The 27,006-nt window shown below is 44.0% G+C and overlaps 1 protein-coding gene across 4 annotated transcripts in view; it reads left to right on the forward strand.

The window, feature by feature from the left end:
- Nucleotides 1–27,006, forward strand: part of MGAT5 (mannosyl (alpha-1,6-)-glycoprotein beta-1,6-N-acetyl-glucosaminyltransferase) — a 402,706-nt gene that overhangs the window by 358,730 nt on the left and 16,970 nt on the right. For all 4 annotated transcript variants that reach the window (XM_018062080.1, XM_018062074.1, XM_018062092.1 and 1 more), the window contains 2 exons: nt 7,517–7,633; nt 15,864–15,938. In XM_018062080.1, the coding sequence (XP_017917569.1) occupies nt 7,517–7,633; nt 15,864–15,938 (192 nt within the window). The remainder of the gene's footprint in view (nt 1–7,516; nt 7,634–15,863; nt 15,939–27,006) is intronic.

A 27,006-nucleotide genomic window follows, 5' to 3' on the forward strand; every position in this document is an offset into this window, starting at 1 on the left:
TAGTAACCACTACCCTGCTTTCTGTCTCTTACCTCTCCTGTGGCTGCTGCTGCTAAGTCGCTTCAGTTGTGGCCGACTCCGTGCGACCCCATAGACAGCAGCCCACCAGGCTCCCCCATCCCTGGGATTCTCCAGGCAAGAACACTGGAGTGGGTTGCCATTTCCTTCTCCAGTGCATGAAAGTGAAAAGTGAAAATGAAGTTGCTCAGTCATGTCCGACTCTTAGCGACCCCATGGACTGCAGCCCACCAGGCTCCTCTGTCCATGGGATTTTCCAGGCAAGAGAACTGGAGTGGGGTGCCATCGCCTTCTCCGTTACCTCTCCTAGTTACCCCATATAAGTAGAATCATGGAGCATTTGTCCTTTTCTGACTGGCTTATGTCACTGAGCGGGTCTTCAAGGTTCATTCCTGTTGTAGCATGTGTCCAAATCTTGTTCTTCTGTAAGGCTGAATAGTACTTCATTGTATGATTGGACCACATTTTATGTATCCATTCATCTGTTTCTGGACACTTGGGTTATTTCCATTTCTTGTCTGTTACAAATAATGCTGCTGTGAACGGGGGTACAGGTATCTGTCTGAATCCTTGCTTTCCGTTCTTTGTGGTGTATATACCTATGAGCAGCATTGTTGGAACTTACTTTTTGTTTATTTTGAAATAATTTTAGTCTTATGGAAAAGTTGCAAAAATTGTACAGAGTTTGGTTATGTGCTTCATGCAGCTTCCACTAATGGTAACATATTATGAAACTACAGTGTCATTGTCAAAACCAAGACATTAACATTGGTACCCTAGCATTATCTAAGCTAGACTTTGTTTGGATTTCACTAGTTTTTCCACTAATATCCCTTTGCTGGTGCAGGATCCCACGTGGGCTTTGCTTGTTGTGTCTCTTTAGTCTCATCCAATCTGTGACAGTTCTTTAGTCTTTCACTCTCATTTATGGCCTTGACATTTTGAGTACCAGTCAAGGATTCTAAATACTGTCCCTCAGTTTAGATTTGACTGGTGTTTTCTCCTGATTAGTTTGAGGTTAGACATTTTTGGCAAGAATCCCGCAGAAGTGATATGACCTCAGCGTATCATATCAGGAGGTTAGTGATGTCAGTGTCTTATTACTGATGATGTAACCTTGATCACTTGGTCAAGGTCATGTTGGCCAGCTTTTCTCCACTGTGAAGTTACTAGTTTTTTTCTATTTTGGGGGGAAATACTTTGAAACCATGCAAATATCCTCCAACTTTTTTTTTTTAATTGAAGGATAATTGCTTTACAGAATTTTCTGGTTTTCTGTCATACATCAACAAGAATTAGCCATAGGTACACCCATGTCCCTTCCCTCTCAGACCTCCCTCCCGTCTCCCTCCCCACTCTACCCTTCAGCCTGTTGTAGATGCCCCAACTTTTGACCATTTATCTTTACCATGTGTCAGTAGCTGTTGCTTGCAACCATTATTACAGTGGTGTTCTAATGGTGATTTTTCTGTCATCTTGATTTTTTTTTTTTTTTAGTGCATGGAAAACAAAGAAACCCATCTCTTCTTATTGTAGTTTCTATAACAAGCCTTTGGGAAATGAGTTATCAAGAGTATTTTAGATTGGTACCTTCTAGATCATTAGAATTAGATAATAATTTAAATTTTGATTCATGAAGATTTTGATAGCACTGTGTTGCAAGTGACTACTTTTTCCTGGGGGAAAAAAATGTAGGCCCCCTCTTAAACACAGTCTAACCCTTTCCCAGTGTGTGATGTGACGGAATGTGATGATGCATAGATCAGATCAGGCTGCAGTTGCTGAGTGTGTTCATCCTGTCGGTTGCGTTCCTTTAGTAATTTGCTTCTCTGTTGAGATGATAGAGGGTTTTCATCCTTCACAGCATAAAAAGGGAATAGGTGCTGCAGCTGCCACCCAGGCATGTGCTTCCTCCTGTTCCTTCACATAGTCCGACCAGTGCTGGGATGAGACTCCAGTTAGAATGGCACTGGCAGAGCCTTTCAATAGCTGCTCAATGAGTGACCTCCCACAGGTGACTCCATCAGCCATGGGCACCCACAGGAGGGCTGGGATGCAGAGATCAGCTAACGGATGTTCACTGTATCCCCACAGGATCTGTGGTACTAAGTCACTACATTAGGGGAACTTATCAAGACACATTTCCTGTTCCCAGGAGCTCAGACTGATTTGGAAGCATGATAAGAATGATGCTTAATCAATGGGAATGCATAAGGAAATAACCGTGTACATTAAAGAAGGCTAGTTAACTTGGAGTGTGGCCAGGGGGTGGGTAGGCTGGATTAGGTGAGATGGGGCTGGTGGAGGAGCTGTGCTTTAAAGGAAAAGAAGAGGTGGGTTTTTCGAGTTTGAGAAGCATGAACATTGATGAGTTGGAGGGAAACCCCAAGCAGGTCACTTTGCTTTATGCAGGAAGGCAGGTTCCATCTGATGTCCATTTCCTTCTCTGCTGGAGACAGTGCAGAGAGCAGGCTGATGGCCAGCGACGTGACTCAGCTTTGAGAGGAGCCAGTGAACCTGACCTGAGGGGCATGTGGGCTACTGCACTCTGCTCTTTCAGCTCACAGAATCCCCCTGATCAAAGATGCTTTTAGTGTCCACTTCGGCAGCACATATACCAAAGATGCTTTTAATTGGGAAAGAGCTATCAACACTTGTACAGGTTTATAAGGGTCAGGAATCCCTAGAAGGTATCATTTTTTTCCCCTCAACAAATTGAAAAATTCTAACTGAAGCATATATAATTACATAGCCATCTTTTTGTGCCCTAGCTAATCTTCTGAGCTAAGCAACAATTGACCCATATAAATGGATCCATATAAATTGTATCTATGTCTCTTCTTTGCCTTCATTTGAAGAGAAGTCTAAATTTTTCTTTGTATTTAGTGGGGAAAAAGCTTTGTTTTTAGTTTTGCATTGGACCCATTTTTATTTTTTTGGCTGCTCTGGGCCTTTCTTGCGGCATGTGGGCTCTTTATTGCTGCACGGGAGCTTCTGTCTATTTGCTGTGTGCAGGCTTCTCTTGTTGTGGAACACGGGCTCTAGACCTTATTATGGGCTCCATCACCCTGAGGCATGTGGGATCTTAGTTCCCCAGCCAGGGATTGAACCAATATCCCCTTCGTTGGACCCCTTTTGAAAACCACGCTCTACATACTCAGGAAGAGAAGTTCCATGTGCCTTAAGTATAGTGTGGTTCATTCAAGTTATACTTGAAATGTACTATGGATTGTATTTTAATCTTTATATTGGGAAACATATTAGCAGGTTTTTGATCATTATTCTGACATTTTGTAAACCATTGGAAATTCTCTGGCTCCAGGGTTTCCTCTTCCATAAAGAGAACTCATGTTCTTCCTGGAGATTTAATGGCCACTCTGAAATAATGTCTCATAGTTAATAAGATTTTCATGACTTTTACAAACTATATACTTCAGTAAACATACTAATGGATATACAATGAAGTAGCTCAAACCAGATGGTTCTCAATAAATTAACAAGGAGGAATGTAACATTCAGATGGGGAATAACGCATCACAGAAAGCCTTACTCATAAAATTAAGTAACCCTCCATAAATGTAAATGAACATGATAATAATGGCTCAGCATTTCGTTATCTTCTAAGTACCTAGAGCAACCTTGTAAATAAGCAGGGACCTTAAGAGGCAGAGGGGAGACAGACTGCTAAATAGTGACATTGATGGCAACTTTCATTTACCCTGATTCAATTGGAAGAATTAATTAGTTGGTTCTCCAGGTCACAAAATGAAAATGGTATGACATTTTGCTCAGCTTCAGGGAAGGTCTTATACAGACATACATTCAGTCCTGTAATTTTTCTTTTTTTAGTAAGTTTTTAAAAAATGATGAAAAGGCTGGTGTTTACATTGAGCTTCTTTTGGTCTTTGTCTTAAGAACTCAAGACCATCTTTTAAAATTGACCCAGAGAGACGTTATGGGGAGGGAAGTGGGAGGGGGGTTCATGTTTGGGAACGCATGTAAGAATTAAAGATTTTAAAATTTAAAATATAAAAAACTGAAAAAAAAAAAGACATGACAAGAAATAAAGTTGAGAAAAGGCAAAAAAAAAAAAAAGGAATATATAACAAAACAGGAAGAGACTCACACATACAGAGAACAAATTACTGGTTACCAGATGAGAGGGGCAAGATAAGGGTATGGGATTAAGAGGCATAACCTACTATGTATAAATAAAAAAACAAAAATATACTAAACAGGTAAAAACAGATATTTTTATAACTTTAATTGGAATATAACCTATAAAAATATTGAAACTGTATGTTGTACATTTAAAACTAATATAATATTGTAAATCAATTGTAATTCAATATGAAAATAAATTTTTAAAATAAAATTAAAAAAATAAAAAAAATAAAATTGTCATCTTCCTTTTTTGTCAAAAGGTCAAAAGTTGTTGAAGGATCTGTTGAATCGGCTCTGTTACTTTCTGGCTATATAGTCCTGAGGAATTGTAAACCCCTCTAAACCTGAGAATCCTCGCTGTTACATGGGAAACCTGATAAATAAATAATGCATGTGTGATGAGCACAGTGCCTGGCCCAACGAGGGGCTTCGGTGATAAGTGCTCAATCTACAATATGTGCAGAAAAAAAGAAAAGGATGTTCCCCCAGCTCTAAGAGCCTGCAGCCACTCTCCTTCTTTCACTGAGCACACAGATGAGCAAAAAGAAGAGGGTGCACGTCAGACGGATGGGGAACTGCAGGCTGGCAAGAGGTGTGACTCTGGCAGAGGAGGCGAAAATAAAACCTAGGATCCCTGCGTCTAGAAGCGTATGAGTGGAGGCCAGCGAAGGCTCAGCGTGGATGCCCAGTAATTCATCTTCTCCCCCCTTCCCCACCACCAACCATTGCATGCACATCATTCATGTGGTAAGACACAAAGAACAGTGGTCAAAAGCAAGATGGAGAGCTGCCCATTGAATCCTCCAGTCCTCTGAGCATACAGGGGTCTGAAGGAAAAAAGAGAACCTGCCCCTTCTTTGAAGTGTATCATTACATCTACTTTTCTGTCCTGAAATGAATTCATAAATAATATGCCCTGCTAACATATATAATTTTTTAAAAGGCTGATTCTCTAATTCTAATATGAAAGAGAAATGAAAATACTTTGCAAAAAGGTAAAAGATATTTTGTATATTCATAGTCCAAAAATGCTATGCCATACGGACGCGAGTCTGAGTGAACTCCGGGAGTTGGTGATGGACAGGGAGGCCTGGCGTGCTGCGATTCATGGGGTCGCAGAGTCGGACACGACTGAGAGACTGAACTGAACCTGCCAAGCACAGTGGAAGGCAGCAGTGGTGTCTCATGCCTCCTTGCAGTGAATATGTTTGTATTTAAGAGGAATAGGACATTGAGTTGAAGCTGCTCAGCCCTTTTTGCTTACAACTGCCATCAGGAAAGATAAGCTAAATAGAAAGGTGCCTACACATAGATACGCAGATGTACACAATTGGCATTACTGTGACAGCTTCAAATATGGACTAGTTAGGGTACATTGTCCTGGAGACCCAGAGCTTCTGGGTGGCACTGACTTTATGCCATGATTTTTCTGAAACAATAATGACTCGTTGGTGAAATTCGAATAAAACAGAGCACAAAGGTTCTTTGATTTACATGGCAGTTATATTCCTGGAAAACTCAGTGTGTATTCAAATTGTGCCAAAGAGTAGATTCTGTGAACCCACATGAGAACTTGGGAGGCATATGAAGGCCTGTGGGGAGTGGACAGCTCTGCCCCATGCAGGACTGTTATCCCATCTCAAGGCGTCTGGCATCCTTGGTCCTCAGCCAGGGGCTAGGAAAGCACTCGCCAACCCAAGAACTGAGCATGTGCTCACAGGGTCTAGAATGCTGTCTTTATATCACACCCTTATAGGGATACAAGAATAAAGGTGGGGATAAGTCTCAGGGGTAAATTTAGTTTTCTTAAAAACTGGATTTTTCAAGAACTGAGAGTTACCAGTCTTCCTCTGGGTCTCTTTGGTTGCTGTTTTTAAAATAGAACCTCCTTTAGAACAAAAGCTGCCTTTCCTTGCTTTTCTGATCACAAATTGTCTTTGTGACTGTTATGGTTTCAATGTTCTGCTGATGCTTATTCCAAAAGTTCTGTTTTTTCTGGTTTTCTTGTTTCTCTTTTTGTCGCCTTTCATATGTGCCATTACGTGTCCTTCTATGACTTTAAAACCTGTAATGACTTTACTGTAATTTTATTATGCTTATCTGTCCTAACCAGTATTGTATAGTAGATACTAGTTCCATCCAGGTGATTTTCAGGGCTGGGATATAATTGAGGAAAGAATGTTCATTATTTCTTGGTGTGATTTGAGGGATTGAACAGCCACTTGTAACAGCCTCCACATCACCTGGTTATGACACTGTAACTCTTTCTCCCGAAGGGTATTCATGGTATGGTATCCAGACATCACTGGAGCTGCCCTGTGGGTCTCAGGCAGGGCCATGGTGCACATCTCACTCTCCAGGGACCCCTAGACTCCTAGAATCCCCTCTAAAGTGCCCAGGATCCAGGCCCAGAGGATCTAAGACAGCCTGGCTATATGTCTTTTATTTTATATATATATATTTTTTTTTAATTAAAAAAATTTTTTCTTTGCTCAAGACAGCTCTCAGTTACAGCACTCGGGATTGTTGATCTTTGTTGTGTTATGTTACGTCTTGCGTGTCACAATCTTTTAATGGTGACATGCACACTTTTAGCTGTGGCATGTGGGATCTAGTTCCCTGACCAGAGACTGAACCCCAGGTCCCCTGCATTGGGAGCTCGAAGTCTTAGCCACCAGACCACCAGGGAGGTCCCCATGTGTCTTTTTAAATGTTCCATGTGAACCTGATGGGCACTCACAGGCACTAAGGGTGATACCAGCCGGGCACACCTTACAGCCTTGGTTTCCTTACCTGAACCCGTCAGTGCTGTGTGTGCGAATCCAGAGGGTATACTTATCCAGTCCTGACTTAGGAGGGCCCAGTGGATGTCCTGCTAGGTCAAAAACAGAGAAGCTATGGAGTGCTCCCCCTTTTATTATCATCTGCTTATGGGGTTGACTTGGCTTCCCTGGTGGCACATGGTAAAGAACCCATCTGCCAGTGCAGGAGAGGCAAGAGATGCAGGTTCAGTCCCTAGGTCAGGAAGATCCCCTGGAGGAGGGCATGGCAACCCCCTCCAGTATTCTTGCCTTGAGAATCCCATGGACAGAGGAGCCTGGCAAGCTACAGTCCATCGGGTTGCAAAGAGTTGGACACAAATGAAGCGAGTTAGCTTGCACCCCTGCTTATAGGGTGCTTAGGAAGTTTCCGTCATCAGGAGGAAGAACAGAAAATGACTCGTTACCTACACAAGTCCAACTCTGAATCATAAAAAGCATTACACTTCACCTGGCACAGAAGGCTGAAAAAAGTCAGCGTTTGTGAGACTGAGGTTCTGTTTTTCCTTTTCCAGCTGACGTCGCAGCATCCTTACGCTGAAGTTTTCATCGGCCGGCCACACGTTTGGACCGTTGACCTTGGCAATCAGGAGGAGGTCGAGGATGCCGTGAAAGCGATTTTAAGTCAGAAGGTTGTTTCTTTTATTCCATCTTCTCCATTGGTAATGTGAACGGGATGGTGTGGAAAGCATCCCAGCCCTTTGAGTAGTTAGAACGTTTCCATGTCGGCTTAACTCTGGCATTAGAAAACAGCCCAGCTAAAGGGCTGGCCTGTGGATTTGGTGGATGTTCTATGACATGGAAATGGAGCTGGTGTCCAAATGAGGGCGGATTCTGCAGATCTTTCGACACGAATCCTGGGTCCCGTGTATGGTAATAGAAGCTTGAATTGTTACTTGAGTCTTCAACCTAATTATGTAGCTCTCCTAAAGATCATAAAAGATAGTCCTGCTCCCCTGCAAAAAAAAAAAAAAAAAAGAAGAAGTGAGAAGGATAAGGAATAATTAAGGAATTGCTGGGAAATGTTTTTCTATAGCATCTATTTATTTGGCTTTTCTACCTATACATCTTATAGAATTTTATATAAGAAACTAACTTCTCTGGACTTTTCCTGATCAGTTCAGCATCATGTATTAAATACCTACTGTATGCACAGCACTTTCTGAACCACTGTAGGGGATGCTTACTTCATAAACATAAAGGAGGCTTGTTCCACTTAGGATCTCGAGGCACCCCCTCGGGCAATTACTTAACCTCTGAGTTACTAACCTTCCTCATCCTTGATGAAGGATAGTTTCATCTGCTTTACAGGTGCTTGAGAAGATTCGATGAGACAATGACTATAAAGTGTTTAAAGGCAGTGTCAGCATCACAATAAACATTTAGTCAATCGTATGAAACCAGTAGGCTTCCCAGGTGGTTCTAATGGTAAAGAACTCACCTGCCAAAGCAGGAGACATGAGAGACATGGGTTTGATGCCTGGGTCGGAAGATCCCCTGGAGAAGTGCATGGCAACTCACTCCAGTATCCTTGCCTTGAGAATCCCATGCGCAGAGGAGCCTGGCACACTACAGTCCATAGAGTGGCAAAGAGCTGGACATGGCTAAAGTGCCTTAGCACACACACACACATGAAGTCAGGGTTAGTATCACATATGCCATAGTATTCTTTTTTATTGAAGTATAATTGATTTACAGTGTTGTGTTTCAAGTACACAACAGAGTGGTCAAGTTATCCATGTATAAATTCTTGATCATATTCCTTTTCCATTATGGTTTATCACAGGATATTGAATATAGCTCCCTGTGCTCTGCAGTAGGACCTTGTTTGTCCATGCTATGTGTAATGCTTTGCGTCTGCTAGCCTCGGCTCCCAATCCAGCCCTCTCCTGCAACCACAAGTCTATCCTCTGTGTCTGTGAGTCTGTTCCTGTTTTGTAGACAAGTTCATCTGTGTTGTATTTTAGGTTCCACAAATCAGTGCTATCATACAATGATATGCCTTTCTCTGACTTGCTTCACCTGGTATGATAGTCTGTTGGCTGTTGGTCCATTCATGTAGCTGCAAATGGCATTATTTCACTTTTGTGGCTGAGTAATATTCCAGGGTATATTTGTGTGTGTGTGTGTAAGTAATATATATATACCATGTCTTCTTTATCCATTCTTCCATAAGTGGACATTTAGGTTGTTTGTATGTCACGGCCATTGTAATACTATAATATTCTTATTTTTGTTAGTGATAGTCTTGATTTTCACTAGATTATAAGCAACATAGGCAAGAACTATATCTGTCTCACTGCTGTGTTCTCAGGACCCAGCACAATGATGTACCTAACAGGTGGATGGGAAGCATGGAGAGGGTGAGGATAGATATTTGCAAATCACCACACTAAGGCAAAGTATGTTTGGTGCCAAGACCAACATGCCAGAGACTGAGGAGTGTCTGTCTTCTCTGCTTTTTTTTTTTAATTGAAGCATAGTTGGTTTACAATATTTTGTTAGTTTTCTGTGCACAGAAAAATGATTCAGGTACATGTGTATATTCTTTTTCATATTCTTTTCCCTTTTACTTTATTACAGGATATTGAATATAGTGCCCTGTGCTATACAGTATAGGAGCTTGTTGTTTACCTACTTTATATATAGTAGTTTGTCATCTCAAATGCCTAATTTATCCCTCCCCGCTCCTTTCCCCTCTGGTAACTGTAGGTTTTTCTGTGTGTCTTCTCTGCTTCTTATAAGGACATCAGGAGAATGCAGCGTTGAGTTAAGTCTCAGAGGATGAGTAGGGATCTGCAAACCTAAACTGGGATGTGGGTTCAAGAAGATAAGAGTTGGAGGAACAGCGAGAGTCACGGGGAAGAGTCTAGAAAGACATGTATCCTGGGAGGAGTCACCAGTTGGCCATGTAAAGGACCATCTGACCCCTTTGAGAAATACAATGTGTACCCCACAGGAGCCAGTTTCAGCTTACTGAGAACATCTCCAGGGAACAGGAGCATTCCAGTGTTGTCCATGTCCCTTTAGAGGGAATATACTTATTGAGCTCTGGGGTGACTGCTTAGAGCTTCCCATCAGTGACGTGTACAATCACATCTCTGCCTCAGCAGTTTAGGGCAGAAGTTCCCCAGACCTCTGGTGGCCAAGCTGAGAGATGAAGTGCCTAGTGAGGCTGGCTGCCTCAAGTGTCTGCCGCACGTCTGAATCTTCCCCGCCAGAGGGTCCTCCTCGTAAAGATTGAAAGCTCTTTCTTCTTCAGTCTCAGAGTCCTCTAGGTGCTAGCTTCGAGAGCTGCCATAACAAAGAACCACAGCTTGGTGGTTTAAACAACACGGATTTATCCCCTCGCAGTTCTGGAGGCTCCAGTCTGAAGTTAAATGTTGGCAGGGCCATGCGCCCTCTGAAGTCCCTCTGGGAGGGCTCCTCCTTGTCTCGTCCACCTTCTGGTGTTCTTGGCTTGTGGCTGCAACACTTTAACCCCTGTCTCTGTCGTCACGAAATGGTCTCCATATGTGTGTCTGTCTGTCTTCTCCACTTCTTACCGAGACATCAGTCGTATTGGATTAGAAAGAAAGAAAAGAAAGTGAAGTTGCTCAGTCGTACCCTACTCTTTGCAGCCCCATGGACTGTAGGCCATCAGGCTTCTCCATCCTTGGGATTTTCCAGGCAAGAGTACTGGAGTGGATTGCCATTTCCTTCTCCAGGGAATCTTCCTCACCCAGGGATCAAACCCAGGTCTCCCACATTGCAGACAGACACATTACCCTCTGAGTCACCAGGGAAGCCCTTACGGGATTAGAGTACAGCCTAAATCAGTATGACCTCATCTCACTTGATTGTATCTATTTGCATCTCTAAATAGAATCCCATTCACAGGGTTAGGACTTCAACATCTCTTTTTGGGGGGACAGTTCAACCCACAACACTTAGTTAAGTGTGCATGGCCTCAAAGAGGCCATGTACAGACAGAAAATCTTGGATCATAAAGTTCAAAACCTTGTAGCTAATAGATCCCTTTGTCAGACAGAAATCTCACGGGAATACCTGACACATAAAGCCCTGAGTGGGTGCCGAGTTCTGTCCACTCCTAAGTGAGGCTCTGTTCACTCCATGGAATATCTACTGTTCCATGTTTTAAAACCCTTTCCCTTGGTGGTTTAAACAACACAGATTTGTTTAAATAATTTTAAACTAAGGCCACTTAACTGGGTTGGGGGGTGGTAATTATAATGGATGATATGTAGGGAGAAGCTCTTTCTACACATGTAGAATCTCTCTATACATCTTTATGAGCCTTATCTCATTTAATCATTCTACAGATAAGAACATTAAGATTTAAAGAAATTAAATAATTTACTTAAAATTGCACAACTAGTAAGTAGTAGGACCTGGATAGAAACTAGTATTTTGACTGGTTTATTAAGATAAAATTTTAAAAGAAAAACAGCATGAAATGAAGTAAAGGAAATGGTGAGAGTGAGAGAGATAAAATAAGGGATGAGTATAATACAAAAACGATTGTCGTTATAACCCTTAGTTCAGTTCAGTTCAGTTCAGTTGCTCAGTTGTGTCGAACTCTTTGCGACCCCATGAATTGCAGCACGCCAGGCCTCCCTGTTCGTCACCAACTCCCGGAGTTTACCCAAACTCATGTGCGTCGAGTCAGTGATGCTATCCAGCCATCTCATCCTCTGTCGTCTCCTTCTCCAGCTGCCCCAATCCCTCCCAACATCGGAGTCTTTTCTAATGAGTCAACTGTTCACATGAGGTAGCCAAAGTATTGGAGTTTCAGCTTCAGCATCAGTCCTTCCAATGAACACCCAGGACTGGTCTCCTTTAGAATGGACTGGTTGGATCTCCTTGCAGTCCAAGGGACTCTCCAGAGTCTCTCAAGAGTCTTCTCCAACACCACAGTTCAAAAGCATCAATTCTTCGGTGCTCAGCTCTCTTCACAGTCCAACTCTCACATCCATACATGACCACTGGAAAAACCATAGCCTTAACTAGATGGACTTTTGTTGGCAAAGTATGTCTCTGCTTTTGAATATGCCGTCTAGGTTGGTCATAACTTTCCTTCCAAGGAGTAAGCGTCTTTTAATTTCAAGGCTGCAATCACCATTTGCAGTGAGTTCTTATAGCCCTTAAGCTTGTTATAAATGTGTCAGAAATTTGGTACCAAGATTTCTCATATTTAATTACAAGATTTTAGGTTACATGACACTCAAAAAAGCAAGAAAACAGGATGTATCATTAAGAGAGGACTCTGTCAATAAAACCAGACCCAGAGATGACCCAGATGTTGGAATTATCAGACAGCAAATTTTAAATGCTGAGACAAATATATTAAAATGTTTAATGGAAAAAGTGGACAGCGTATGTGAACAGATGGAGGATTTTAGCAGAAATGGAAAATGAAAAAAATACTAGAACCAAAGGTACAGACAGTATCAGAAATGAACTCTTTCACTGGATTTATCAGCATATGTACACAGCAGAAGAAAATAATCAGTGAACTTAATGACTTGTCAGTAGAAATTATTGAAATTAGAGAAACAAGATAAAGAGAGGGGGCATATGAGATCTGTGGAACAACATCAAACAACCCAGCTGATGTGTGATGAGAGTCTCGGAGGAGAGAATGACCAGAAGAAACATTTGTGAAAAGACGATGGCTAAGAATTTTCTAAAATTGATGAATGACATCAACCTACAGATCCTGGGAGCTCAGTGAAGGCCAAGCAGGATAAATATGGAGAAGAACACAGTTAGGTACATTGTAGCTGAACTGCCAAAAATGAAAGATCAGGAAAATAATCTTGAAAGTAGCCAGAGAAAAATTTATTACATTCAGGGGAATAACAGTATGAAAGACGACCAACTTCCTATTGGAAATAATGAAGACCATAAGAGATTCCAGAGGAGCCAGAATGTGTAGAGCCTTTGAAGAGAAAGTCTGCAGAGCCTTTAATAAATCCCCCCTTAAAGAGGGATTATGGATTTTATTCTAAGTATGATGGGTAGTTTTGAACAGTGGAATGGCATGACCTGTCTTACATTTGAAATCATCAAGAGAAATCACATGAAGTGTCTAACTTAAAATTCTCTACCTAGTAGATAGAGAAGATAAGACTCAACCCGTGGTCTTCTGCCTTCTAAGACCATATCTCATTGACTGGTGCCAAGGCACGTGTCAGGTGGGGCCATGCAGGGGTTAACTGATCTCAGATTGTAGTTCCCATAGAAATCCACACTCTGACTTAGAACACTGACTAATGCTAGAGGAGAGAGGAAATCCCACAGGAAGGAAGAAGGTAAAGAGGGGAAAATGTGGAGGGATAAGGGAAAGTTTCCAAGGCCAGGAGGGACTGCATGGTGCAGTCTGCAGGCATCCTTCCTGTGGCCATGACTAACAGTCCTTCTTCCACCAGGCAGGATGATCAAACAACTCCCCCTGCTTCTCCATAACTGGCCCTATTTGGGATTCTCAGTCACTGTGGTTTCACACTCCCTTTCCTTCCATTCCCCCAAAGAGGCCTTGACTTTCCCTGAAGGACGGTTATGCAGAAAACTCTCTCTCTGTCTCACTGACACACACACACAAAACCTGTGCAACATATCTAACATTAGAGACTAGCCAGTGCCCAATATTTCTTAAGCTGCAGAGCTTTCCCACACAGAGGGGCCCTGTTCCCATCCACAGCAAGATGGCTCATGGAACTTACTGGCAGAGATGGCGTAAGAATATAGTTTCTTTTCTTTTTGGCTCTTCCTTTGTAGGAAAATTCGTTCCTTATCTTTTAGAACAGTGAACTGGCCACAGAGCAGGTAATGAGTCGGCATCCCTTTGGTTAACCTGGGTTTGGTTGGTAGGGTGACATAGGAAGAGCTGTTTTTCTGTGTTTATCACATGAGCTCTTGAATTAATTCATTTCTAATGGATGCCCTTTGGAATATGTTGTAGGAATGCCCTTTGAGTGTTTAGTATGCTTCCTACCACATAGGATCTGTTGGTGGCATGACACATGCCCACTGCTGTTTGTTTACCTCACCCTAGAAACCCTACTTATCCCTTTATAAATGAAACTGATATGCCAAGTCCTCTATTATATGTTTTTTGTTGTTGTTCTTATTCCTCCATATATTTTCCCACAAACATGGGGGGAGACATATTCTCTAGCCAATTAGAGAAAGCTTCTGGAATCACTCACAGGTTGGTTAAATAAATATTCTTTAAAAGAAAATAAAAAGTATACATTGGGTGTAAAGGACTATGTTTGGGTTAGAGAGGGCACAGCAAGTGCAAAAGCTTGGGATGAAAAATGCCAGCTTGGAAGATGTAAGTCAGTTAAAGAATTTTGTGCTCGTCTGAGATGAACTATCTAGGGACAAAAGGACCTCAGTTCTTGCAGAATAGTCCTGCCCTGGTATGATAGTACTTATGGCTCTGCCTCTCTTGGCTCTCTCTGGGTGGATGTGGGCAGCAATGGCTGTGTGATATGTCATCTAATTGTGTATGCAAAGACACGTTATGAAAGTAACAATGATAGATAATGAAGATTTCAAATGTAATGTGTGAATCAACACAGAAAACGGGAGAATATGCCTTGAGCCCAACTGCTTGGCTTCCCACAGATGAGTATCTTCTCTGTCAATTTCCCATTTTCATCAGGCTTCATCTCACAGATGTTTTGTCCAGGCTTCCACCCTGTAGATTTGAGATAGGCAAGTGCAGACTTAAGAGGGAAGTGGTGAACGTGCTAACTGCTTTTGGGTTCTCTGAAGCTGTAAAAAATTGGATTACTGGTGATTTTCTCCCAAGTGTAACGTCCATTTCAGGTTAATAATGCCAGACGGCTGCCCCTGAAGACACAGGCCTCAGAATGTTGGCATAGGCAGTGCAGAACTCCAACCCACTTTTCTTTCCCTTCCATCAGGTATCACAATATTGATCAGATTGCCTCCCCCACCCCAGGGAGGCACCTTCTGCTTTATTTGCACCCTCTGATAAAGTCCAGGCCCCTTAGGGTAGAAATCTCAAGTCCTTTGTGGAAATCCAGTGAGCTGCTTTCTAGCCTAGCTCATTAGCTTCCATGATCCTAGTTCTTTCAAGTCTAATCTCCCACTACTTGCTCCCTCTAGAACATCTGTCGTATCTTGGTCCTCCCTCAGTCTTGGCTTGCTAGAATCATAGATGATCTTAAGAGCCCAACATTTTAGCAGAAGTTGGCTTTGACCTTCTAGCCTCCTGGGACCTCTTGCTGAAATCTCTGTGATGCGTGATCACTGTGTTTTGATCCTTGAGTTCTTTGGGTACATGTTCACCTACCAGTGCAAAAGGAAGTTTTTCACTGTCATGAAATAACTCATCACATGCCTTTCTCAGGGTAGGAGGCCTGCATTCATTTACCAGATGTTTGCTGGTTCCAGTGTGTGCCCTGCTGCTCAGCACCAGGGTACACATGATCCCGCAGCCATGGACCCTGCCCCAACTTCCAACAACTGACCCTCTCTGCCTTTGCTTGAATGCCTGCCATGTGTTAGGCACTGAACTAAGCACTTGACTTTTTCCCTCGATGTAATATTCACCACAGATTCCAAAGCATGGGTTTTTCTTATCACCATTTCACACATGAAGGATCTGGGGCTCAAAGATGGTAGTTCATTTGCTTTGGGTCCCACAGCTGATAAGGAACAGGGAGGTTGTAAAGACAGGTCTGCTGATTTCCAAGTTCATATTCTTAGCCCCTCACCTGACTGCCTGCAGGCAGTGGCACCTGAGTGTGGGTGAATCAGTGGAGAACTGGGTACAGATTACATGTCTCATGTCCTCCTCTTTCATGATCTGTTCTGTTTCTGCAGATTGAGCCATACATGCCGTATGAATTCACATGCGAGGGGATGCTACAGAGAATCAATGCTTTCATCGAAAAACAGGTAAGACTCTCCCAAGTGCATCTGCCCTCGCCATTCCCTCCCTGCTGGTACCCCAGGCAGCTCGTGAATATGTAAAAGCTCACCATGATTCTGTGGGATTGTCCCGATTTGGAGGATTCCACGAGCTAGATGGGGGCTTCTTGTAATTCTAACATATGAACTGCCATGGTCACCCAGAGGAGTCTGGCTGTCATTGGAGTAAAAATGTTCCTTGTGGGTAGAAGGTCAAATGGATACTGAAGGGAGGGACTGGATGGTCAAGATGAAAACCTCCTTCACCATCAGACCTGTGCCTTGTCCAGGAACCACACAAAGACTTGGGTGGGGAGGGGGACAGATAGATGGCTCAAAATATGTCAGTAATTCCAAATAGGTAGGACTCTTTAGTGGTTTTCAAACGTTTTTAAAAATAGGATTCCTTTTCAAATGAAACTTTACTTGAAATCCCAGTATATAAAACAGATAAAAGCAAAACTTTACTTCCAAAGCTGGGGAGGGCTCCTAGGGTCCCACCACCCCCAACAGAGTTGGGACACTGTGTCTTGTGCTCAGAGAAGCAAAGGCCAAGAGTGTCATTGCCATCATTTTAAAACATCTTAATTCCTTAGCCTTCAAAAATAACACAGAGCTAGAAATAGGCAGGCCAAGAGCCCCCGTGGGTAGGGGAATATGAGGTCCTGGACCAGGTGCAAGAGATGAGGAGCTCTGCTTCAAAGCAGAGCATCTTAGTGCAATCAAGAGATCTTGACACGTAGGCAGGGAGGACTCTGAAGGCTGAAAGTAGAAATGGTGTGTTCAGAGTGAAAGTAGGCGTGGACTGTAGGCCAAGGCAGGTTTCCAAGGAAAGATTTGAGGCCACAGACTGTGGTAAACCATGGACAACCCTGAATGCAGCCGCTGGACAGGGCCAGCCAGAGACAGAGGCTTCAGGGGCCCAGGCCTGATGTTCTGAATGATTGTTAATGGAAAGAGGGACTACAGTGCAGCCATCCACTGGTGTTCCAGCCCCTCCGCTGAGGCCTTCTGGCCATATGACTTGGATGTGTTAGTTTCCTCCCCTGCAAAATGAGGATGACACTAGAACCTCAAGCGGCTACTGTGAAATGAGCTAGTACATATGAAGTGCTTGGAACAAGGCCGACACATATGTTCAATAAAGACACACTGTTGCTGTTGATTATTTAATATACATTATAGTATTATTATGTGACAATGTATTCTACAGTAGTATTCATCAGACTTTACCACGAGAGCTGAGCATTTGAATCACTATATCATTCACTCTTTATATGACACTTAACTCAAGAATGACAGTATCATTATCCTAATGGGGACAGCCCTTTTCATACAGACTTTACATCCCAACTCATCATCTCATTTATCCTCACAGTAATCCTGGGAGGTAGCAATCATCACCCATTCTCTGGATAACAAGAACCAAGAGTCTCGGCCATAGTGCTCAGGGTTGGAATGATTCCATGCTCTCGGCATGGAATCAGGGTTGGATGCTGGGTTGGTTTGAGCCCATGCAGGCTCGCTCCAACAGCATTGCTGGAGCCTCAGGCGATGACACTTGTCCCAGAGCTATACTTCCCATCTTCTTTGATCTCAAGAAGCTGCCAGCCCTTCCCCAACGGTGCAGACGGGGATGTTGTGGCCTGTGGCAGTGAGATTTTAACACATCACAGACTTTATACCCTTCCTGGAGGCTGAGATCTTATCAGGATCCCTGCCAAAACCCACTTCCACCTTTCCTGTCTCCACTTCCTCTCACGGAAAATGGTTACTCACCACCACACTGTAAAAAGACATTTTGAATTTTATATCAGAGTATAGATGGTTTACAATACTGTAGTAGTTTCAGGTATACAGCAAAGTGATTAAGTAATACATGTGCATTCTTTTTCAGATCGTTTTCCCATATAGGTTATTTCAGAATATTAAGTATAGTTCCCTGTGCTATACAATGGGTCCTTGTTAATTAGTATATATATATTTATTAGTGTGCATATGGCTTCCCTGGTGGCTCAGTTGGTAAAGAATCTGCCTGAAATGCAGGAGACCTGGGTTCGATCCCTGATCGGGAAGAGTCCCTGGAGTAGGAAATGGCAACCAACTCCAGTATTCTTGCCTGGAGAATTCCATGGACAGAGGAGCATGGCAGGCTACAGTCCATGGGATCACAAAGAATCGGACACGACTGAGTGACTGTCATTGTCACTTGTGTGTATATGTTAATCCCAAACTCCTAATTTATCCCGTAACCACCACCACCTTTCCTCTTTGGTAACCATAAGTTTCTTTTCTATTGTCTGTGAGTCCGTTTCTGTTTTGTAAAAAAATGTTCATTTCTATCATTTTTTAGAATGCACATATAAGTGGTATCATATGATATTTGAAAAGACTGTCATATTTATTTGAAGGCCATTTTTCTTTCTTCCCTAAAATTCTTGAATGCCAGCCAGTCTTAGAAGTTATCATGTAACCCATTCTTTTTAAACCTATTACTAGATTTCCCTTCAAACAGGAAGGTCCTGTTACGCAAATAGACCCTTGTTAAATGTTCAGTGATGCAGGGCCACACCCAGTTTGGTCCCCTTGACATCCAAGTGCCTAGCCCTCTGCCTGTCAGGGAGAAGGTGAACAAAGCTGAAAGAATGATTAAATGAATAGGAGGGTGATGAGTGTGTGTGCTTTTCATTCCTGTGGGCCAGGATCCAGCAGGCTCATCTTGACCCTAATGACTTGGAGAGACAATTAATAAAAGTGCCCTTCCACACTTCTCCTGGGTAGAGATTTTCTTCTGCAGAGCTCTGCAGCTCACAGAAACCCAGGGGTTTCTTTTCTGCCTGCTGTTATTCATGCATCCACTCTGTAAGTATTTGTCAACTGGAGGGGACTGCAGACTGTTCCTGGAGTTGGGGAAGAAGAGGTGTCAAAGGATGAGTCTCTGTCCTTAAGTAGCTTCAAGGTCAAGAAGGTAGGCAGTGCTGCCGCCATTGATTGCATCTGTCGCAGTGACTCCCCGGGTGTGCTCTGGGATGTGTAGCTCAGGTGCAGGGTGGGGACGGGGGAGGGCGGGGAGAGTGTCTGGAAGCACTTTGCGGGAGATGAGTCCTGAAGGCAAAGTGGGGGTCCCCGAGAGGTCGAGGTGCAAAGGCCTGGGGGGGGGAAGAAATGGTGGTGAATTGGAAGGTTGGCTGTGACTGAAGAGAGAGAGAAGATGCAAGAGGAGGTCGGAGGAGACGCATCCTGAAAAGATGCTGAGGCTCAGCTCAAGAACTCAGAATTTGATTCTGGGACCAGAGGAGGCTGAAGACAGGTTTTAACTCAGGAATAGGGCAGTGATGCTATCAGATTGGTGTTTTAGAAAAGTGACTCTAGGAATCGCTTGTGTTTAGGGGCATTTCTTATTCAGCATTCTGTCAGTGCTGCTAATGAGCAATAACGGGGCCTATTTTGAGTTTATCCTAGGCCTCCGGGGAGGGTTTTCTTGAAGCCATAATGTTCCCCAACTCCAGAAGGAAATTAGGAAGCCAAGACCCCATTGGTTCACAGATCGGATCTTCTGCCTCTTAACGATTAGCTCCAGGCTCTGGTGTTTCAGAGCTTGGAGTGTTCATTACTATCTTCAAAGAGCAGTGAGAGGAGAGAGGCTCTTTCTGGTGTGAACAGGAAAGCCTCAAGCTCTGAAGGGTGGCGGCAGTGCACGCTTGCTGTCTCTTAAATCGTAGGAGCACCACAGCCGTAATTAGGCTGATCTCCTCCTTCAGAGCCCTCCGTGTGATCTGCTAAGGGAATAAGGAAGCTTTTATCCCAGAACCCTTTCAAGGTTGTTCATCACACTCACCCCAGGCAACAGGGGCCAGAGGATTCCATTTGACCGCAATTGAGAAAGCCCTGGGCCTCAGTGTGTCCTCTGTTCAGAGTGCTTGACAGCAGGCAACCTCCCTCTCCAGACCAGGTAGCACCCAAAGGGAATGAATCCCGGCTTTAGGAAAACCACTTGCTTTTTCCCTTAATGCCCCCATTCCCTCTACTGTGCTAACAGTGTCAATTTGCATAGCGAGCCCTATTGCATTGCTCTCCAAAAGAAACACCCTCTCCAGCAGTAGGAGCGAGGAGAAAAACCCAATGTATTCTAAGATCCAGAGCACTCTTCTCCCCTAGTCTGGGTGTGTTCAGGCTTGTTAAGTTTCTCGTTATGCATTTCTTGGGAAAGACTTCGGTGCTTGCCTCAGGCCAGAAAGTAGAGCAGGTTCTTTTGATGGAATGTCAATACTCAGGTTAATTTCTGAAAGCCATGCTCACGTTATTTTGCAAGGAGCTGTATCATTTATGAGAAAAGCACTCTGGAGATAGGGAGAGGGAGAAAAGAGTTAACTCCAAGAGCCACAGTGGAATCAACTTTAGCTCCTGGGAAATCTGGTTCATGGGGGCCCATCCTGACCTCCAAGGGGGCATGTTCTAGATGCAAGAACAAACCTGGCAGGGAACCTGGATAGCTCCACGTAGAGGGGAGGGTGGAAGCACCAGGTCACAGGGAAAGAGGAAGAGGAACCAAAACAGGGAGAAGGTTGGCAGTTGCTTAAGAAGTATTCACTGTTTTGAAAAATTGGTGGTTGCTGTTTGCCCGGCCATTCCTGAACCCAGGAGGGTTAAATGGGTAATGGTTGAGTGCTGGGCCCTAGAGTCTAACAGCCAAGTTCACTTCCTGGCTTAGCCCGTACTCTCAGTAACCTTGGTCAAGTTTCCTCTTCTGTACAGTGAGGATACTACTACCTACCCCATGGAGTTGGTAGAGGAATCAAGAAATGAATACATGTTTAAGGCTGAGAAGGTACTTCGCACAGAGTAGGTCCTCTGAAAGCCTTGACTTCTGCTGTAGGAGCCCAGAAACCAATTTACTTGGTTTTCACATAAAAGACTCAGCTTCTTGCAAAACGATGTGAGCACAATCATCCTGTATAGTATTTATAGGGTTTTTACAGGAAGTAGAAAATACAGCTGAAGAGCATGTTGTAAGACCATTTCAGGTGGTTTTTTTTGTTGTTTTTTTTTTTAGCAACTTTATTGAGATGTAATTTACAGACCCTCAAATTCACTCTATGTAAGGGTACAATTCAGTGGGGCTTTTTGTTGCTGTTAATTATTCGGGTTTGGCAATTACTACCGCAACATTTCCATCACCTAAAAGACTCTTTTGTGCCCCTGTGCAGTTTCTCAGCATAATGTTTGTAAGGCTCATGTATACTGTAGCATGCTTTAGCATTGCATTCTTTTTCATTGCTGAATAGTATTCCATTGCATGGATAGACCACAGTTTGTTTACCCATTCTCCAACTGATGGACATATGGGTCATTTCCACCTTTTGGCTTTTGTGAAGAGTGGAGTGCTACCTTGAACATTCATATATATGTGCACATGTGTTTTTGTTTCTCCCAATAGTCTCCTCTGTAGAAGAGTTTGAAATGTGGGAGGTTCATGTCTAAATCTTTGCAACATGAACTTGTTGGCTTGCAGTGTAAAGATCCCCATAGAGATTAGTCACCACAGCTCAGCTTCATGACCACCTTCTCTGTCGCCCTTGTGGAAATGTAAATTTGCACCTGCTGCTGGGAATCAGCCCCAGGGGCCACCCATGGACAGAGTTCACTCTGAGGACAGGACAAGTTGAGAATGGCAGGTACTGGCAAGCAACTGAAATGTGTTTAATCCAATCAGTCACGCATGATGTATTGAACACTTTTTCTGTGCTTGGCTCTGGATTCTTCTGCTATAACATAAATAACAAATATGCTCCTTACTCCTTACCTAGCTGGCTAAACTTGGCCCAAATCCCAATTTCATAGCCTTGAACCTGCTTCCCACTCCCCACCCCCTTTTTTTTTCTTTTGCAAATTCCTGACCTTACTTGCTTTAGATCCTGCTTCCAGACTTGTATCTGAATCCACCTGCACCTGATATGTCATGGTGTAATAACTCAATCAGAGATTTAGCCAGACGTCCACTCAAGGTGGAGGGTTTATGGAGGAGATCCCAGTGCTTCACTCCAAGGGAGCAGCGTCCCCCTCTCCCCACCCCGTCTTCTCCAGCTCTTTGGGTGTTAGGTGAATCACATTTTCTCCAAACTGTTACTTAGCCTTTGTTACAAAGGCAGCACCCTTCCTTCATTTTCATAGTACGTTGTGTTCATTGGTTCAGAACATTACTTCTCATAAATGTGTTGATTAATAGACCTTTCTTACTATTGTTACTATAGGGAAATTTCATACTGAAGCAGACTTAGGGAAATTTGGTGACTGGCTAAAATCATTATTAGAGAGGAATGCAGATGTTCTGTGTCTAAGTGAGCTTGTTAACCAGATTGGAAATTACTGTTTATATCTCTTCTGGTTATGTAAAGCTTCTGGGTTAGAATAGTATCTTTTTCTATTTCTATCAAAGCCCCATGATGCCAAAACCATTCAGTGGTTCTTTATTGAGCACCAATTATCTGCAAAACACTGTGTTTGTGCTAAGCCGCTAACTCCTATTTAGCCTACCAAACCCAGCCCGGAAGTCCCTATTTCCTGGAAGCCTTCACTGACACTACTCCCACCCCTTCCCGTCCCCAGAGTTAATTCTCTCTCTCCTCTCAGTGGCCTTTACATCCTGGTTGGACGTCTGTTGTGTACTGTTCTGTAATTTTTTTAAATGTGGGCTTTTGTCCCCAGAGACTCTGTCTCATTCACATTCAGATTTCCAGCACCCAGGGCAAGTTTTAATAGTTGTTTGTTAAGTTTTGAATGGATGCCTGAAAGACCCTTCAAAGCCACCCTATGAGCATTTCAGGGAGGTTTGTTGGAAAAAGATGCCTGAGGCTGTCCTCTCTCTCTCTGAGTCTGCACTGCTGTGTTGCTTCCTAACTGTTTCTCTGTTCCTGCTTCTGCTCCTGTCTACTGGTCTCAGCTCAGCAGATCCTGTCACTCCTCTGCCCAGAATTCTCCAGTAGCTTCTATCTCATTCCAAGGAAAAGCCAAGGCTTTATATGGGTAACTAGCCCTCACCCCCCGCCCCAAGCTCTGGGTGCTCTGACCTCCCAGATACCATCTCTTCCTACTTCCAACCCCCAACGCATGCGCACACACGCATATGCACACCACACACGTATGGGCACACGCACACACACAGAGCTCAGGCTGCGTGGAGCTGCCCGCTCCTCCTGGAACCTGCCGGACCCCTTGCTGTCACGGCCTTCGCGCTTCGTTTGCTGCTTTCTGTTATGTCCTTCCCAGACACTTGCATGGCCCATACTTTTCCTTCCTCAGGTCTTTTCTTGAGTGTTGCATTCTCAGTGATGCCTTATCTGAATACCCTCTTCCCCAACAGTCCCAATTCCTTATCTTCACTTCATTCTTACTTAGAGAAATTACTAGCTTTTAACATTACATATAATTTATTTATTTTGTTTCTCTATCTCCCTCACTGAAAAGAAGCTCTATAAAGGCAGGTGTTTTAGTTCCTTTTTTTTTTTTTTAACCAAGTCATCCCCAAGGGCATAGAAAAGTCCCTTGCTCATAATAACAGTAAGAGCCAACCCATGGTGTTTGGTCATGCACATTTCTGAGCACTTTACACAGTATAATTAATTTACTTCCGCTCTCCCCACAGCTCTCTGAGGTGGTTGCTGACATTTTCATCATTTTACAGTTGAGGAAACTGAGGCAAAGAAAGGTTATGGGGCTTGCCAAGACCACTCAGCTGCTCGGAGGAGCTGAGATTCAAAGCTAAGCAATCCAAACGCCAAACCTTTATGCTTTCCTGCTTCATAGCAAGTACAGTATTTGTCAAATGAACAAACGAGTGAGTTGAATGAGTGAACAAGGAGACGAGGCCAGTTGGTGTTGCCCTGTTAGCTGATGCTGAGGTTGAGTGAAACAGAGGACCTCTCACTTTCCGTGAGCACCCAGTGGGGCTGGCACTTGGGATGAGAAGAGGTTTATGACAAAGTGTCAGTTGTGCCCTGCAAGGAGCTGGACAAAGAGATGGCTCTTGTGGACGATTGTCATAGGTAATCCAGGCAACTTGATGTTTCCCTCTGAACCCTGGCAGCAAATAATGTTCTCCCTTGGGATATTTAACATCTCTCGGTGCCCTCTTGCCTTTCCTGGTGGCTCACATGGTAAAGAATCCACCTTCAGTGCAGGAGACCTGGGTTCAATCCTTGGATCGAGAAGATCCCCTGGAGAAGGGAATGGCAACCCACTTCAATAGTCTTGCCTGGAGAATTCCGTGGACAGAGGAGCCTGGTGGATTGTGTTCCATGGGGTTGTAAAGAGTCGGACATGACTGAGCGACTAACACTTTCATGGGTACCCTCTTAAGAGTCACTTCATTTTTTATCTCACAGGAGTTATATAAGGACTGAAAGACAAATGGTATTATCTGCATTTTAGATGTGAACGCAGGCAGAGGGAACTTGAGGGGCATTTGTGAAGTCCCGCAGCTGGGAGCCGGGACCCTAACTCAGATCCCCACTCCCTCCTGCCTTACCTGTTGCCGCACTGACTGGGGACGCTTTCATTCTCCCTCTCTTCAAGCCTGTTCACCTTCAGGCTTTCCACATGGTTCACCAAGCCTTAAAAAGGGTCTGCTGCCATTTTCCCTATTTCTTTCTTTTTTTATTTTATTGAAGTATAGTTACTTACAAGGTACTGTGGTTTCTGGTGTACAGCAGAGTGATCCAGTTTTACATATATATAATAGTTTGCATCTGCTAGTCCCAAATTCCCAGTCCAGCTTTCCCTCACCCCCCTGCCCTCTTTGGTAACAGTAAGTCTGTTCTCTGCTTCTGTGAGTCTGTTTCTGTTTCATAGACAAAGTCACGCATCTTGTTTTAGATTCCGCATATGAGTGATATCATATGGCAGTGATCTTTCTCCTTCTGACTTAACGTGACACTCTAGGTCCATCCCCGTTGCTGCAAATGGCATTGTTTCGTTCTTTCTCATGGCCGAGTAGCATTCCATCATGCATATGTATGTATATCATATCTTCTTTTGCCATTTGTCTTTCCATGGACATTTAGGTGGTGTCCATGTCCTGGCCATTGTAGTGCTGCTGTGAACACTGGGGGTCATCTGTATCTTCAAATTAGCATTTTCTCCAGGTGTATGCCCAGGACTGGGATTGCTGGGTCATGTGACAACTCTAGTTTTAGTTTTTGGAGGAACCTGCATACTGCTTTCCACAGTGGCTGCACCTGTTTACATTCCCACCGATATATCTTCATTATTTCTGGTCCTACTGGTACCCAGAACAGACGAGTGAGAGGATACCGGACCAGCCCCCGCTGAGCCAAAGCAAGGGTGACCGGGACCCAAGAGTTCATGTGGAGTTGAGTTAAGCTCTCCTGATAAAGGGAGCCTGCACCGGGGGCTGCAGGGGGTCATTACGAACTGAGCAGGTGGGCTAGGCCTGCCCTGCTTGGGACAAGGCACAGCGCTCCGGGTATCCAGCGCTGGCCCGCTTCTGCCCAGGCCAGTGCTGCAGTGCCTCCAGAGTCCAGTACAGGGCACAGGCCCCGCCTCCACAGAGGGACCAGAGGAGGGTGATGAGCATTAAGGGAGCGCCTGCAATTTGCCAGCCTTCAGCTTAGCTGCATCACCCACAGTCTGGCAGCATCACTCCGTAGGGACCAGCAATGGAGGCAGGACCAGACTGAGCAGTGTGCTGGGGGCCCCGCCCTGGTGAGGCCAGGCCTCAAATCTAGGTCTCACATTGGAAGCACATTCCCTGGCCCCACCACCTCCTAGTTTAACAGGGAAGAATCTTTCTCCCCCTTTCAGTTTTGTCCCTTGGACAGCGTCACATAACCACATGAGGCTCAGAATGAATAAGAAGCAGTCTGTTAAGAGTCCACCAGACTCAGTAGGTGTAGACACCACCCTCAGCTCTCACTGCCTGTAGGAGGGACATTCTGCAGTGTTCTTACCAAGCTGTAAAAGCCAGCGTTTGCATTTTCAGCTGTCATGGTGTCCAGTGATCTAGGTTTCCTAGTTGTTTGCCTGTTGTATACAGTCAAGTAGGCTTTGGTGTCCATTAGACTTTGAATCTCTTTATTATTATACTTAAAGGATAGAAATGCTATCAGATTTCTCCTAAAGAATTATAGGCAAAGTTGCTTACAGTTGGTCAGTTCAGTCGCTCAGTCATGTCTGACTCTGCAACCCCATGGACTACAGCATGCCAGGCTTCCCTATCCATCATCACCTCCCAGAGCTTGCTCAGACTCATGTCCATTGAGTCAGTGTTGCCATCCAACAATCTCATCCTCTGTCGTCCCCTTCTCCTCCTGCCTCCAATCTTTCCCAGCATCAGGGTCTTTTCTAATGACTCGGCTCTTCGCATCAGGTGGCCAAAGTATTGGCGCTCCACCTTCAGCATCAGTCCTTCCAGTGAATATTCAGGACTGATTTCCTTTAGGATGGACTGGTTTGATCTCCTTGAAGTCCAAGTAACTCTTAAGAGTCTTCTCAAACCCCAAAGTTCAGAAGCATCAGTTCTTTTGCTTACAGTAGCCAGCCAGAAAAACAAATCAAAAAACCAATGCTTAAACTTTTCCAAATATCCATGTACATGCTCAGCTTTGATCAGCAATAACTATGTTGATCACCATGTGTCTTCCTTCCTATTTGATGGACATATTTTCAAAGTTCAGCCAGTAAGTTTCCATACGCTGCCTGGTTAGAGAGTGACAGCCACCAGGGAACACTCAGGGTTCCCATTCAGGGTGCCTGGGTCTGCCATCATGCTGTCACCCGGGGTCAAGACCGGAATAATTGTGTTACACAGGCCTTAGCAACTCCATGGATTATGCTGAAGATGATCACGAATCTGAAGAACTAGACGAGGTCTTCCAGCCCTGGGCTGTGAGATCGGAGGACACTCTGCATACTGTCCTGCTCTGTGGGCTGTCAAAACCTTAAACTAGATCCTATTAAACCAGTGCATTTCTATCATCTCTGAATTATTAGACCCTTCTGGAGTCTTCTGTTTTCAGCTGATACAAATTAAGGCTCTAGG

Source organism: Capra hircus, chromosome 2 (assembly GCF_001704415.2).
Source record: "Capra hircus breed San Clemente chromosome 2, ASM170441v1, whole genome shotgun sequence".
Lineage (NCBI taxonomy): Eukaryota > Metazoa > Chordata > Mammalia > Artiodactyla > Bovidae > Capra > Capra hircus.